We start from the raw sequence: 16,378 nt of genomic DNA on the forward strand, positions 1-16,378 counted from the left end.
AAATCATAGCTTTATTGATTGAGTTCACAGAATGGCTAAGGCTAAACTGGCTTTCAAGTGATTTTTTTTATATATATAGCAAGATTTTTATAGTGTCAGAAATCACTTGATTCCAGACAAAATCAGCTCCTCAGTATGTTCATCCCTTGAAAAACTGCTTATGGTTCCTACTTTGGGACATTGGGATGGGAGGAGCATGTTTGAGGCCAGAGGATATGGCTTCCTGTTGTGGTCCCATTATGTGAAACAACAGCCCATAAGAAGCCACATCAGTCAAATGGTCTTCAGAGAGCATCTGGGGAATAAATTGAGTGACACTGTCTGTCTTGTGATTTGTTTTTCCTATGTCCTTAATATAATTTAATATGTGTTTTGCCCTGGAGATTTTGATGATGATGATGATGATGATGATGATGATGATGATGATGATGATGGAGAAGGAGGAGAAGTAGAAGAAGAAGAAGAAGAAGAAGAAGAAGAAGAAGAAGAAGAAGAAGAAGAAGAAGAAGAAGAAGAAGAAGAAGAAGAAGAAGAATAAGAAGAAGAAGAAGAAGAAGAAGAAGAAGAAGAAGAAGAAGAAGAAGAAGAAGAAGAAGAAGAAGAAGAAGAAGAAGAAGAAGAAGAAGAAGAAGAAGAAGAAGAAGAAGAAGAAGAAGAAGAAGAAGAAGATGATGATTGAAATGTGTATTTTGGCATATTATGTTATTACAAGCCACCAGCAGTCTGACAAGATTTGGTAGTATACAAACTGGACAAACATATAAATGATGTGTGAAGTCAGATTTTTGGAGTAGAGCTGCTGAAATTAAGGTAATTTATCATGTCTAGCTGAACTCTCATTGAGTTCATTGTTCTTGAGATCTGGTGAAGATAGGATCAGAAAAGTAGCATCCTCCAGTCTATACTCTGCTCCGTGCAGGAATTAAAATTAAAGTTATAGACAAAATTCTTTTTGAAATTATCCAGAAAAGCAGAGTTGCTGCTTTTAAAAGGAAAAGAGGTAAATGAACAGGCAGCTTCTAATTTATTTTAATAGAAAGTCTTCACCGAGAAAGGGCTAATTTTTCTCCCAGTTCTTTGGAGGTTGAGGCAGATAGTCAGTTTGTCTGTGTCTCTCTCTGTGTCTGTCTGTGTCTCTGTATTTGTCTCTGTTTCTCTTTCTCTCTCTCTCTCTCTCTTTCTGTCTCTCTCTATCTGTCTCTGTGTGTCTCTGTGTCTCTCTCTCTGTCTCTGTTTCTCTCTGTGTGTCTCTCTCTTTCTGTCTCTGTCTGTCTGTCTCCCTCTGTGTCTGTCTGTCTGTCTCTCTCTCTCTCTCTGTGTCTTTGCTCTATCTGTCTCTGTTTCTTACTTGCTCGCTTTCTCTGTCTCTATCTATCTCTGTGTCTCTATCTCTGTCTCTCTCTGTATCTGTCTCTCTGTCTGTCTGTCTGTCTCTCTCTCTCTCTCTCTCTGTGTGTGTGTGTCTCTGTGTCTCTCTATCTGTCTCTGTTTCTCTCTCTCTCTTTCTGTCTCTATCTGTCTCTCTATCTCTATCTGTCTGTCTGTCTGTCTCGGTGTGTCTCTCTGTCTGTCTGTCTCTGTCTCTGTTTCTCTCTCTCTCTCTCTCTCTCTCTCTCTCTCGCACACACACACACACACACACAAATACACACACACAGAGGAACACAGAAATATACTCAGAATTGCGCACTGATTCTGCGGGGTACTGATACTTCAGAGGACACATGTACTTTGTTGTCCGGAAGGATGACGTCTCATCCTTAACGGTTGCACACACCTGGCGGGAAGGGAATGCGATTTGATCAAATGAAGCCCAAGGGGAGGGAAGGCTAACTCTTGTTTCTCAGCTACGGAGGCAAGAGATGACTTGCTGTAATCTCAGACAAGGCCCGCAGTGCACCATTGATCTGCTTTTCCTGAAATGTTGGTTCTGTGGAGCTTCTCCCTGGCACTCAGAAGGAGCAAATGAAAGCCCCCCCACCCCCAGCCCCAAATAATGAGCATGCAACCCTGCATTCGGTTAGCGGAAATTATGTTTCCCTGGGCTGCTGCATTACAGCCACTTTGCTATTTGCAGGAATGATTCACAAAACCTACCAGAGAGCTGACAAGTGGCCTAGGTTCAGGGGCGCAGAGGGGTGGTGTGTTTTTTTGCGCATGTGCACATGTGCACATGAGCGCAAGCACAGGCATGCATAATAGGAAAAAAGAGACTGCATCCTTACAATTAAGTTTCTTTTCAGTTGCCTGTCAACAGATAACCTGGAGTCGGAATCTCCATGGCTGAGCAAGGCAGTTGTTAGATGAATTGCAACTTTACAACTTGTTTTGCTATGGCTGTCAAATGAGTCACTTCGATTGTTAAGTGAATCACGTCTTCTTTAAGCAAATCCAATTTTCTCATGGACTTTTCTTGTTGGAAGCCATTGGGGTTGCATCCGGTTTCAAGATTTGCCCCCATCGCAACTGAGGAAGTTGCCGTCGTTACTAGGGAGTTCAGAAACGTCATTAGTTACTTTTTCACTGCTTTATCTCATCTAGTTTCCTCGCCTCCAAATTACCTTTTAATGCTATGCTGGAGCTTGTGCTCTCTTTCCTTCTGGGATAGATTTGCTGAGGCTCCGGAACGTGTTTAAATGGAAAATGTTTTAGTTAACAGAAGTCCCAGCTCATTCACTGCCCTCATCCATAGGGGATTCATTTGCTCTTAAGGCTTAAGGTGTGGTGTCAACTCAGCCATGGTGTGTGATCCTTTATTTATGGCATATATTGTTTAATTTAGCCTCTTTGTAAGGATGAATAGAATAGAATAGAGTAGAATAGAATAGAATAGAATAGAATAGAATAGAATAGAATAGAATAGAATAGAATAGAATAGAATAGAATAGAATAGGAGAAAAGGAATGGAATGGAATAGAATAGAATAGAATAGAATAGAATAGAATAGAATAGAATAGAATAGAATAGAATAGAATAGAATAGAATAGAATAGAATAGAATAGAATCTGGAAGGGACCTTGGAGGTCTTCTAGTCCAACCGCTTGTTCAAGCATTAGACTCTGTAACAGTTCAGACAAATAGCTGTCCACTCTCTTCTTAAAAGCCTTCAGTGATGGAGCAGCCAGAACATCTGAAGGCAAGCCGTTCCACTGGTTAATTGTTCTCATAGTTAGAAAATTCCTCCTTAGTTCCAGGTTGCTTCTCTCTTTGATTAGTTTCCATCCATTGCTTCTTGTCCTGCCTTCTGGTGCTTTAAAGTATAGGTTGACCCCCTCTTCTTTGTGGCAGCCCATCAAATATTGGAATACTGCTGTCATGTCACCCTTAGTCCTTCTTTTCTCCAGGCTAGCCATATCCAATTCCTGCAACTGTTCCTCATAGGTTTTAGTCTCCAGGCCCTTAATCTTAATTAATCCAGGCCATTAATGTCTATCCATGCATGCATGCACTGGTGGATATATGCTCTCTCTGTATTTATGTGGTTGTGTGGCTTGTGTATGTACCTTTTCCAGCCTAGATTCCTAGTATTATTCTTAAATCTCTTTGTGGGAAGGTTTGACATGAACCTAATTGATTGACAGAAGTTTACCTTCTTTCTTTCAATGTTTGCTTAAAATAATTGTTTAAGTAATTAGGCATATATGGCTTATTATTTATCCTGTCTTTAAAGGCATTTGCATTTTTATATACATGAAAGACAAACTAACAATAGGAAGAAAAAAACACATGGAAATGAAAATCTCAATATATTTATGTTTATTCCTTGATCCCTTCATGAAGAGTTCCTTAAAAAAAAAAACCTGTATTTTGGGCAGGTTTTCCCCTTCATATAGTGCCAATTAACAAATGAAAAGAAAGACAAATCTACAGTATTTTTTGTCTGTAGTCCTGGGAGAAAAGGAAACGCGGTAAAGGCTGAATGAAAGTGGTCTGACAAGGACTTGATGCAATTTGCAGAAAAGTGACAGGGTAGATTTCATTATGAATGAAAAGCTAAACTTCATGCCAGAAAAGATGAATGGGCCTCTCTAGTTTGTTCTTGTGTATGAAAGAGGGAATAATCCATAGCTTGATGACAGCAACACGTTGTGCTCCAGTGAATGCTGACAAAACATGTAGTTATAAGTTATAATGGCATGAAAAAGTGACTTATGACCGTTTTTCACTCTTATGACCGTTGCCTCCCCATGCTCACGTGATCAAAAATCAGATGATCGGCAACTGACTTGCATTTATGACAGTTGCAGTGTCCCGGGATCAGGTGGTCTCTTTCTGCAACCTTCTCATGAGCAAAATCAACGCAGAAGCCAGATTGGTTTAACAACCATCTTACTAACTTAATACTGTAATCGCCAGTGATGCCCTTAACTGTGCCAAGAAAGGTCGCAAAATGGGGCAAAACACACTTAATAACTGTCTTGCTTAGTAACAGACATGTTGGGCTCAATTCTGATGCTAAGCTGAGGGCTACCTGTGCTAGAACCGAAGATGAGATTGTGCAACATTCTGAATGCATAGAATCCAGCAGGATTCTCTCTACAGGGGGATGATCGAGAACATCCTGTCATACAGCATCACAGTCTGGTTTGGAAGCATCCCTGCTTCAGACGGGAAGGTGGTGCAGAGAGTGGTGAGGATGGCCAAAAAGATCATTGGCAGTCCCCTCCCTCCCTTCCAGGACATGGCACAGAAGCGTTGCTTGAGCAGGGTCCGTAAGATTATCTGGGACACGACACATCCTCTTCACAACCTGTTTTCCTTGTTACCTTTTGAGAGAAGGGGGCTTTGTGGTATCCGAAGCAGAACATCCAGATTCAGCCATAGTTTCATTCCATACAGCATTAACCTTGTGAACTCTCCAGCTTCCTCCTTCCATTATATATCCAAGATGGACAGTATTTAATATTTATTTGCTACGTATATGTAGGGGTGTGGGTCTATACATATGTTGTTCATACTATGTTTAGGTGTGTGTCATGTATGTCTTTCACTTTGAGAGTGGGCAACTAAATTTCATTTTTGATGTGTGCCATTGTGCCCACAGTAAATAATGACAATAAAGGTTATCTTATCTTATCTTAAAGTTTTATTTTGTTAGGGAGCACGAATGGACAGGTAGGAGCAAAACTCGAGAGTAGAAAAAAAAAGTGGTTGTGTCTCTTGGGAAAAGTGAAAGAAAAGGAAAGAAGTGAAGAAAGAGAGTAAAAGTTGAACAACCTCAGAAAGAAAAGCACAAGTACAGTGAAGTGTTTATTTATGAAATTTATCGATTTATTTATTTATTTATTTATTTGTGAGACTTATATACCTCTTTAAGTGCAAGCACTCTCTAAGCGGTGTACACCAGTAAGCAATGTATATATATATATATTTACATTGTCCCCAACAATCTGGGTCCTCATTTTTCCTACCCCGGAAGGATGGAAGACTGAGTCAACCTTGAGCCGGTGAGATTTGAACCGCTGACCTGCTGAACACAGTCAGCTAAAGTGGCCTGCAGTACTGCACTCTAACTGCTGCGCCACCTCGGCTCAGTTTTGTGAAATTTACATAGCTGCCCATCACAGAGCTGACTCTAGATCACTGGTGGCGAACCTAGGGCACGTGTGGCAGAGGCGGCACTCAGAACCCTCTCTGTGGGCACACGTGCCATGCCCGAGATGGCAACCGTCCCTCTTTAACCAGCTGCCTGCTAACTCGCCGAGGTCCCACATGGCCGGATGCATCCCAGCATGGCTGGTTTCCCTTCCCTCCTCCCATCCCTCCTGGCCTCGCATGCTCTCCTTTTCCCAGGCATGACCCACTGCATCGCCTCCTCAGCTGTCGGCTGTCCATCCAGCTCAGAGGCGGCTTCTCTGAACTGTTGGTGGTGGGCTGCGGAGCCCCAGAGTGCACCGGTTGAGGGGCTGGCAGGCTGTGGCTGCTGACAGACACTGTCGGCCCCCATGCGCTTGCTGGCCTCTGTGGGGGGGGGCGATGGTGTCAGGCAGCAGCCACCCTGGCCCCTGCCTTGCCTTGCCCTGCGACAAAGGCACCCCTGCCTTGCCTCGCCTTGCCCCACCCCGCAGGATGAGCCTCCTGTCCACCGCCCCACTTGCCAGAGACCCCTTGGATTTCCCCCAACCCTGCCCGATCCCCACAGGTGATCAACATCAAGGTGACCATGCCTACCTTGGCCACACCCACCCAGTCTGCCCACCACAGCCATGCAAACCCAGTGGGCCACACCCACCCGGCACCCGGCGATAAATAAGTGGGTTTTGGGTTGCAGTTTGGGCACTCGGTCTCTAAAAGGTTCGCCATCATTGCTCTAGATAGTACTCAAGATTAAAGCAAAAACCAACTAAACAAAGCCAGTAAAATACAATTAGAAACAGTTTAAAAACTATAAATAGGACATGAAAAATAGATGATTCTCTCAGCAGAATGAATAGACTTGGCATGTAAGGGGAAAGAATGTGGGAGCTGCTTGCAACTGGTGAAAGCAATTATGGCTCAGAGAGCTGCAGAAGTGCGGGGAGTTGAGCTAATGAGAAATATGGAGAAAGACACTGGGTGAAAGAGGATGCTGTGAGGAAGCACATGAGTCTTGGCTGAGGAACAAGATGTGCATAAGAGAATAACTGCTGCAGCAAAGGGGAGCAGTGTGTGTAATGTGTATGGTGAGAAAAAGAAAACAAGGAACCCACCCAGATTAAGAGGGACAGAGAAATAGAGAGTGATTTTTATGGATGTAAAAAACTGTGTGGAAAAAAGACATTAAACTGGCAGGAGTAGCCCACACCCCAGAAGACAAGCTGAGGATTCAGGACGATCTTGACAAACTTGAACAAAGGGCCCTATCCAACAAAATGATTTTCAGTGTGGAGAAAAGCAAAGTTTTACATTTAGGTAGGAAAAATCAAAGGCACAAGTACAGACTGGGCGAGACCCAGCTCAAAAACAGCAACTGTGAGAGGGACCTTGGAGTCTTAGTGGACGATCACTTGACCATGAGCCAGCAGTGTGCAGCAGCAGGCAAAAAAGCTAATACAATCCTGGGTTGTCTAAACGGAGGCATAGAATCAAAATCACATGAAGTATGAATAGCGCTTTATAAAACCCTAGTGAGACCACACCTGAAATACTGCAGCCAGTTTTGATCACCATACTACAAAAAAGATGTTGAGACCTTGGAAAAAATTCAGAGAAGAGCAACTAAAATGATCTAAAGCCTGGAGACTAAAACATATGAAGAACGGCTGCAGGATTTGGGTTTGGCTAGTCTAAAGAAAAGAAGAAACAAGGGAGACATGATAGCAGTATTCCAGTATTTGAGAGGCTGCCCCAAAGAAGAGGACATCAAACTATTCTCCAACGCACCAGAGGGCAAGACAAGAAACCATGGTTGGAAACTGACCAAAGAGAGAAGCAACCTGGAATTAAGGAGAAACTTCCTAACAGCGAGGACAATTAACCAGTGGCACAGCTTGCCTCCAGAAATTGTGTGCATTGCATCACAGGAGGTTTTAAAGAAGAGACTAGGTTCTCTTGCTTGAGCAGGGGGCTGGACTAGAAGACCTCCAAGGTCCCTTCCAGCTCTGTTCTACTCTAAGGTACAGAAGGTGAACAAGGAGCAAAATCAATGTGATTAAAAGTCGAGGTGATGTAAGGATTTGCAGTGAAATTGAAATGAGGGAGAGTTCAGAGATTTGCACAGACTTATAGTGATATGTGAAAGAGTGAACTTGAATGCTATAGTGCAGGGGTTCTCAACCTTGGCAATTTTAAGACTTGTGGACTTCAACTCCCAGAATTCCTCAGCCAGCAAAGCTAGCTGAGGAATTCTGGGAGTTGAAGTCCACAAGTCTTAAAGTTGCCAAGGTTGAGGACCCCTGCTATAGTGGTTCTTAACTTTTCTTCACCTGGAATGTATCATATGCTTTTCCCTGGCAAAGCCTGTAAACAAAATGAACTAAAAGGGGTGAGTGTTTTTACTGGCTTCCCAACAGCTTGTTACGATAAGTCTGAATTTTTCAACCTTCTGGTTTATCATGATAGGGGAATGTGGCTAAATGGGGCAGACTTACCCTTAGTTTTCGGTTTGCTTTGACCTGCAACTGTGCAAGCCACTTCAGAGCTCAATATTTTATTTTGATATATATTTTTTTAGATTTAATGGGCCTCTTGCCCATCTCCTCATTTAAAAGCAAATTGGCCTTATGTGGGATACATAGGCACCTCAGGTTTAAGCATCTTGAAAGAAAGCTAACAGGAACTTTGAAGCTGCTTAATTTGACAGCATTAGTAACTTTCATTCATGTTGCTCGTTAATTTTATGAAACAGTGAATTTTTAGAAATAGAAAATGTTCTGTAAAAAATACACAGCGCTAATTTTTTCTCCCACAGTTCCATCTGGAATCCTGCTCTTAAGGGTTGGCTGGAATTTGCAAGGCTGGGGTTTCAGGACTGTGCAGGGTTTCTGGTTGTGGGGTCCACGACAACTTGTCGCGTCCAACTCGCCGCCATCAACTTGCTGTGGCCAATTCCCAGTGGGACAAGAATTACACTAATATCCAAAACAACAACAACAGTGGAATAGAATTGTTGAAGGGAGGATGCCAAAGGAGGGTGCAAAATGAAATATCAATGACAAAAAAGAAAATTATTTTAAACATTATTTTAAATAATTAAATTGAATTGTTGAATTGTCCTGCTGTGAGTTGTCCCATTGCACTGGTTGTGGGGAAGGAAGGTGCTGTGACACATTTGTGCTTAAGGAGTCTGGTGTGTGTGTGTGGGGGGGGGAATTGGGGGTTACAACCCTGCACTCCAAAACACCTCTTGAGTCTCAGGCCTCGAAGCCAGCTTTGGCCCACCTGGCACCCTCCACGGTCTGGGGATTAGAAGTCCCAGACTTCATGAAATAAACAAAAAAAAAAATGGAATTGTTTAAATGGGCCTTTTGATTTAGAGAGGTTGCCATCCATTTTTATTGCTCTTTGCTTGGTTGTTTTATGATTTCATCTGTGGCTTAATCCGGGGGACTGCTGGTAGTTTATTGTTATGTCATTGTGTTTGTACCGTGGGTTTTTATTGCGATGACAGCAGCCCTCCGAGTGTTGCAGCAGACAAAACACCTGAGTAAATTAACAGATTCTCCAGCCGCCGTTGACGTGGCCGGATGGGACGTGCGGAAGTGGGGACAGTTATATAGATGGGATGGGGGTGGTGGGTGGGGACTAAGAGCCTAAATGAACCACAACAGAGGGATGCTTGCCAAGAATGCTGGAGAGCGAATCTGTGCATAAGAGGGGCTTCATAATTGTACCAGTGCAAAGAAAATATCCTTTTGCTTGAGGCTTATTGCATGACGCCTCACTTCTGCTCAGGTGGGGTGCATGCACACATCCCGGTCAGACCCAAGGGGAATGTTGTGCACACAACCTAGAACCTTCCCCATCTCTTCCCCCTCACGTTGGGCAATGAGATAAACCTGCTTTTAAGCGGGGAGCGGGGAGGGCTAAGGAAGGGATAATAGGCGAAGTGCAGTCTCGCCTTCCATACGGATAAACGTTGCACAAAAGTTGTGGCCTCTTGGCTCACCTCTTCTCTCGTGCAGTTATTTAACTATTTTTAGGAAGCGTCTGTCATTTGGAAGACACACATTACCCTGAAGGTACAGAGTTTTTCTTGTAAAACTTTGTTATTTTAAAAATGAAACTGCATCGTTCTTCCCCCAGGTTTAAGCACATTTTTAGCAGTACATTTTTTCTTTGCAACGTGCCCATTTGAAATAGCTAATACTGCTATTTAAAACCTGGAAACGCTGCTGATCTGAAAGCAGCCTTCAAAGACAAAAAGGGTTTTCTTCCTTGGTGTTGTTGAAGAAAAAGACCTGCCCAAATCTTGGGGGTTATCCCTGGGGAGAACATGTACATCTTTTTTCACTGGGATTCAGTTCTCCCCCCCCCCCAAAGCTGCACTACAGAGCTTAAAGATTCTTTGCACCTTGAACCTTACAAAGCCAGTGAACCCTTAAAGTCTGTAGAGCAGGGATGTCAAACTCAATTTTATTGAGGGCCGCATCACTATTGCAGTTGCCCTCAGGGGGACGGGGATGTGTGGCCAGGGTGGGTGCGGCCTACTGGGCGGGCGTGGATGGAGTGGGTGTGGCCTACTGGGTGGGCGTGGCCAGCTCTACATCGTTCCCGTCAAGGGTGCCTGTGGGGGCCTGGGTAGGAGTGGGACAGATCTGAGGGTCTCTGGCAGAAGGGGGTGGGACCGGGGCAAGTGCCAAGGCATGGTCCAATGGAGGAGCCTCACTGTTCCTCTCAGGCCATGTGGGGGGGGCTGGATGGTGGTGCGGGCTGCCCGGAGCCCTGGGCAGCAGAGGTCAAATGCCCAGCCTGGCCCTCGAGCATCTGCGGCACCAAGCCTAGCCCCACGTCCCCAATGGGTCGCCCAGCTGCACTTACCTCTTCCTCAAGGCTGCTGCTGCTGTGCTTGCTCTCCTTAGCCAGGTTGCTCATGATGGGTACCAGGGCAAAGTCAGAGGGAGACTGAATGCGTTTCAGCATAGATGGCCATCACAAAATTGTACATGGGCTCCCGGCCGGCCTGGGCCAGGGCCAAGGCAGCGGGGGCCGTTTCTTCACTGTCTCCAGGACGGCTTCACGGTCCACATGAAACCACTTCTCAGGCCACATCCGGCCCCCGGGCCTTGTGTTTGACATGTCTGCTGTAGAGGAATATGAGAGCTGTACTGTTGTAAGCTCGACTTACAACAGTTCATTTAGTGACCGTTCAAAGTTACAAGGGTACTGAAAGAAGTGACTTTTGACCGTTTTCCACACTTACAGCCAATGCACTGGCTCACATTTACGACGGTCGCCGAGTCCCGGGAGTCACGTGATCCCCTTTTGCGACCTTCTGACAAGCAAGGTCAAGGGGGGAAGCCAGGTTCACTTGTTACTAAGTTAACAACTGCAGTGATTCCACTTATCAGCTGTGGCAAGAAAGGCTGTAAAACGGGACAAAAATAATTTAACTACTGTCTCATTTAGCAACAGAAATTTGGGGCTCAGTTGTGGTCGTAAGTTGAGGACTATCTGTATAGCTTGCCCCTCATGGAGCAAATAGGATTCCCCCCCCCCCTTTATGCTTTCCTTGAAAGCAATTTTGATAGCAACGTTCAGCTGTTCCATAGTTTCGTCTGTCTTGCACCGGCGCCTCTCTTTGCCTCCTGCCTCTGCTGGGCCGTTCATTTATTTCTCTCTTGCTGTTGTTTGCAGATCTCCTGTGTCTTCAGCACCATCCCTTGAAATGACATGGAACCACAGGGGAAAAGGGCAGGCTTCAGATGAGCAGATGGATGTTCCTCACTGAGGCATGGTGGCATGGTAAGGCTGAAATAATCAGCACATCTTCCCTATTTGCATAAGGGCTTGCCATTGGTTCTTATTAATTGTTTTATTTGCTTGTTATGGACTTGATAAGCTGCCATTTTTCCTTGAGGTCTCAAGGTGGTGTAAAGAGAGGCCTCCTTTTATCCTTATAACAACAATCCAGTGAGGTAGGCTGGCTGTGAGTGAAGGATAGGTTTCCGGCCACTATATACCCTTTTAAGAGCTGTTGTAGCTTTCACACTTTTTCTAAACATGTTTGTTTCTTTGTTTATTATTATTGTTGTTGTTATAATTATTGTTGTTGTTATTGATTTTGGTTGTTATTTAATTTTATGGCTCTATAGACAGTATGTTAATATTAAGGAGCCCCAATTAAGCTCTTCGCCCAGGCCTTTGTTTGCTGTTTTTTATCTTTTATTGATTTGATTGTGATTTCTTTAATTATTGTGAGTTGCTCAGAGTCATTGAGAGTGGGGGGGGGGCATACAGGTGTAATTTATTAAGTCAGCCTAATGTTCAAACTGGGTCCAACATCTTTATCCACCTATCCAGTCCTTCCCAAGGACCTGGGATAGGCAGATGTTGTTGGCAGATGTTGTTTGATGGTGTTAAAGGTATAATTGTAGGATGTAAGCTGTTCTGAGTAAAGCTGCCTTTTGCAATTGACTGATGGTGAATTTGTCAATGCCGATGGTGTTCAAGTGGTGCTCCAGATGTTTTGGGATTGCATCCAAGGCAACTATTATTATTGGTACCACATTTGCTTTCTTTTGCCACAGTCATTCTATTTCTACAGGTAGTCCTCAACTTACGACCACAACTGAGTTCAAAATTTCTGTTGCTAAGCAAGACAGAGTTAAGTGAATTTTGCCCCATTTTATGACACTTCTTGTCACAGTTGTTAAGTGAATCACTGCAGTTGTGAAGTTAGTATCACGGTTGCTAAGTGAATCTGGCTTCCCCATTGACTTTGCTTGTCAAAAAGTTGCAAAAGGGGATGAAATGATCTTGGAGCACTGCACCTGTCATAAAAATATGAGTCAGTTGCCAAATGTCTGAACTTTAATCATGTGACCATAGAGGTTGTAATGGTCGTAAGTGTGAAAAATGGTCTTAAGTCCCTTTTTTCAGTGCTGCGTAACTTTGAAAGGTGACTACATGAACTGTTGTAAGTCGAGGACTACCTGTATTTGCATGTATTATTATTATTATGGTTTGTTGCGCAATCAGCCAGATGTTCAGACTGAATTTGGCATTTTTGTCTACCTATCAAGTCCTTTCTAATGGCCTGGAATAGGCAGATGTGGATGTTTAATGGTGTTAAAGGTTGTAAGCTGTTCTGAGCAAAGCTGCCTTTTGCAATTGACTGATGGTGAATTTGTCAATGTCGATGTTCAAGTGGTGCTCCAGATGTTTTGAGATTGCACCCAAGGAGCCAATTACTCTTGGTGCTACCTTTGCTTTGTTTGGTCGCAGTTGTTCTATTTCTATTTGCAGCTCTTTGTATTTTGTGATCTCCGGTTCTTTCTCTTCTCTTCTGCTCTCTGCAGGTACTGCAACATCCACTACTCAGACTTTTTTGTCTTTCTTACTGACAATTGTTAAGTCTGGGTTGTTATTTGGCAGGTGCCTGTCTGTCTGAGTTCTAAAATCACCTAGCACTTCAGCTTCTTTATTTTCTGTTATTTTTTTCTATCCTGTGTTCTATTATTATTCAAAAACCAGTAGCATCCAGTGTTTCTTGATTATTAGAAAATGGGACATAAATCTCACTGAGGTTCTTGCTTAGCCATGAAGCCTTTGAGTTTCCTTGCAGCAGAAGTCCTCTTTAGTATACTCTATAGTTGTCTACTACAAGGTTGCTCTCAAGATTAAATTAGATAGGGAGAGGACTATCTTCGCTACTTTGAGCTGCCTGGGAAAAGGGAGAGGATGGAAACTAATCAGTTTCTTTATCTCTGGGCACTGGCATCTAATGATGGAGAATCAACTAGTGGAACATCTTGCCTTCAGAGGTTGTGGATGCTCCATCACTAGAGATTTGTAAGGCTAGACACTGCCATCTTTCTGAAATGGTGTAGGGCAGTGATGGCGAACCTTTTAGAGACTGAGTGCCCAAACTGCAACCCAAAACCCACTTATGTATCGTCCGGTACTGGGTGGGCGTGGCCCATTGGGTGGGCGTGGCCCATTGGGTGGGCGTGGCTGCAGTGGTAATGGCAGACTGGGTGGGACTAAGAAGTTCAATCACTCAATTACAACTTTGCAAGATCTTTTTTTTTCCTGCGAGAAGTTGAAATTGATTGATTGATTGAACCTTTTTTCTTTTTACACACGGCGCCGGAAGCCTAAAGCGAAACGGTTTTATAAAACCCAGCTGAAGGCCTAGGACTGGGGCAATGGCGCGCGTGCCCACAGAGAGGGCTCTATGTGCCACCGGTGGTACCCGTGCCATAGGTTCGCCACCACTGGTGTAGGGTTGCCTGCTTGAACAGGGGGTTGGACTAGAAAACCTCCAAGGTTCTTTTCAACTCTGTTATTCTGTTAGTTCTGATAAAGCCAGGATGATCTCAGTTAAGTAGCCCCCTTGAGCCGAGCATGGACCCTCTGGCCAGAGTTGCAACTCCCAAAATGCCCAGCCAAGTGAGAATTATGGGAGTTGTAGTTTTTGCACATCTGGAAGGAGAAAGGAGGGCCTGAAGCCCGTGTGAAGGTCTGTTTCTCCTCTGCAATCATGGACTGCCTTTGATCTGGGCCAGATTCACTTAATAACTATGTTGTGAACTTCACAGCTGCAGTGAATTACTGCGGCAAAAAAAAAAGGCTGTAAAATGGGGCAAAACTCATCAGAAATGTTGGACTCAATTGTGGTCATAAGTTGAGGACTACCTGTAATGAGTGGAACAACTTGTCTCCAGAGATTGTAGGTGCTCCATCACAGGAGGCTTTTAAGAAGAGACTGGACAGACAGTCACTTGTCTGGAATGGATATAGGGTCTCCTGCTTGAGCAGGGAGCTGGACTAGAAGACCTCCAAGGTCCCTTCCAACGCTGTTATTCTATGTTATATGAAATGCCCATGGGCAGTGTTCACAGGTGCTCAGCGGGACTCTCTGGCAGTGGAGAGATAATTTAGTTAAGAAAGATGCATGTTAATTTTGCTTCTTGTAATTTTATACTGACTTTCCCCCTGATCTTTTAGCTGTGAGCTCATTGTCCCTTTGCCAAGCTTTCACTGTGCCAATCTTGGGCTGTGACGCTGTGAGGTATGCATGCATGTCTGTAATTAAAATGGGAGAAAAAAGCTTTTGTATTGCATCTGTCAATCTCTCCTGACCTTGGCGTGCCTGGAAGCCATATTTTGAAAGGGGAAGGCTGAGAATAATTGTGCAGTTTGCGCTTTATCTCTTGGGCATTTAAACCTGCCGTTCCTGGGCCTTGATAATTAAATCTGAGAGTTACAATCATTTCAAGAGAACCACAGTAATTTCACTGTGTTTCTGAAAACAGCAGTTTATTTATTCACTATATATTTTTTTTAAAAGTGCATTGAGAACAGGATTCCGCTGTATCAGTCTAAATTAGATTTGCATTCTGTCCAGGCTCTGTCTGAGGTTGAGAATTGTGTTGGCCCTGAGCCAAACTACATATTGCAAACAGGTTTTTATGGCATTGTTAGTATTGTGGTTTTATTTTCTGATTCTGTTCTTCAAAAATCCCCTTCAGTATTTTTTTTGTTATAACATTTTGCATCATTTTATTGGCTTATACATCTTTCCTCTTTCTAAAGCATTTAGTCCTTTTTAGTGTCCAAGTTTTGAAATCACGAAATTGCTTATGTTTAATGTGTCCTTAAAAACCGAAACAGACTCTATTTCCCATGAGAATCCATTTCTTCTTTATGATTCTAAAGTCTTATTATAATGGTTACAATATTCTAATTTTATCTGGATCCCTTAGTCCATTTATTACAAAATCAAAGTCTTATTTAGCTTTCTGCAGTTTATTTCAGATTCTTTAGAGCAGTGGTTCTCAATCTTTCTAATGCCACGACCCCATAATACAGTTCCCCATGTTGTGGTGACCCCCAACCACTTATACATCACCGGATGCCAGGGGCGTGGCCAAAGAAAAGGGGGAAAAATGGCGGACAGCCTTGTTTGGCGACCCCCGTGAAATGGTCGTTCGACCCCAAATGGGGTCCCGACCCACAGGTTGAGAACCACTGCTTTAGAGTTTACAATTAAAATTTCCTTTTGTTCAGGATTAAACCCCACCCAGCATTTCCAAACTTGTCATTTTGGAGCTCTCTAACAGCTTAAAAGTAGTTGATGAGCAATTGTGAAAATAATTACAAAGTAGGATTTGTGAACAGTGTCCTCCGAAAAGCTCTGCTGCTGTTGCAAGCAAGGTGGGCGATCCCATTGACTCCCAGGGCTCAAACCCATGGAAAACTGCTGTCTTGCAGTCTCCTGATGAGGGGAAGCCATCCAGAGCACATATGGGTGATCTCCTATCCTCTCCTTGTCTGGAGAGATTCTGAAAAACTGGTCAACTCTCTGGTTCCTTGGTCTTTGCAGTGGTCACCGACTCCTCTTTTGCAGAGCTGTCTTCAGTTTGCCATACCTGCCTGGGAAGCAGACCGGCCCTGGCACCTTAATTTGCATAAACAATTTGCTCAGTGTTGTCTCAGAACCCCCTCTTGGGGCTGGAATGATGCTGACAGGTTGCATCCATGCTTAATCTGAGGCACAAATGGGAAACCATTTGATGGCGACATAGAGGTAAGGGTTTTTCTGGAACCCTTTGCTGCCATCTAGGGATCGCTGTGCTCAGTGCATGCTAACGTTATTTGCTGGGCTCACCTTCAGCCTGATTCCCCTACTGTTCTGCCTTAGGCTTTCTGTGGATTTTCTTGGGTTTGTGCCACCCTGCAACAAACTGCTCCCAGGTTTGGGGGTTTTTTTGTCTCCTTTTCCTGCCTGTGCACC

At 43.8% G+C, this 16,378-nt stretch overlaps 1 protein-coding gene across 2 annotated transcripts in view; it reads left to right on the top strand.

The window, feature by feature from the left end:
* The window catches only part of NEXMIF (neurite extension and migration factor), a 202,073-nt gene that overhangs the window by 2,948 nt on the left and 182,747 nt on the right, over positions 1–16,378 (top strand). Inside the window, exon 2 of one of the 2 annotated variants that reach the window (XM_039365378.1) lies at positions 11,275–11,382. In XM_039365378.1, the coding sequence (XP_039221312.1) occupies positions 11,343–11,382 (40 nt within the window). In that variant the 5' untranslated portion in view covers positions 11,275–11,342. Of the gene's footprint in view, positions 1–11,269; positions 11,383–16,378 lie in introns of those variants that run through there. The other variant, XM_039365376.1, reaches the window with a different exon arrangement.

This window comes from Crotalus tigris, unplaced genomic scaffold (assembly GCF_016545835.1).
Source record: "Crotalus tigris isolate CLP2741 ecotype Arizona unplaced genomic scaffold, ASM1654583v1 scf7180000020062.1902635, whole genome shotgun sequence".
Lineage (NCBI taxonomy): Eukaryota > Metazoa > Chordata > Lepidosauria > Squamata > Viperidae > Crotalus > Crotalus tigris.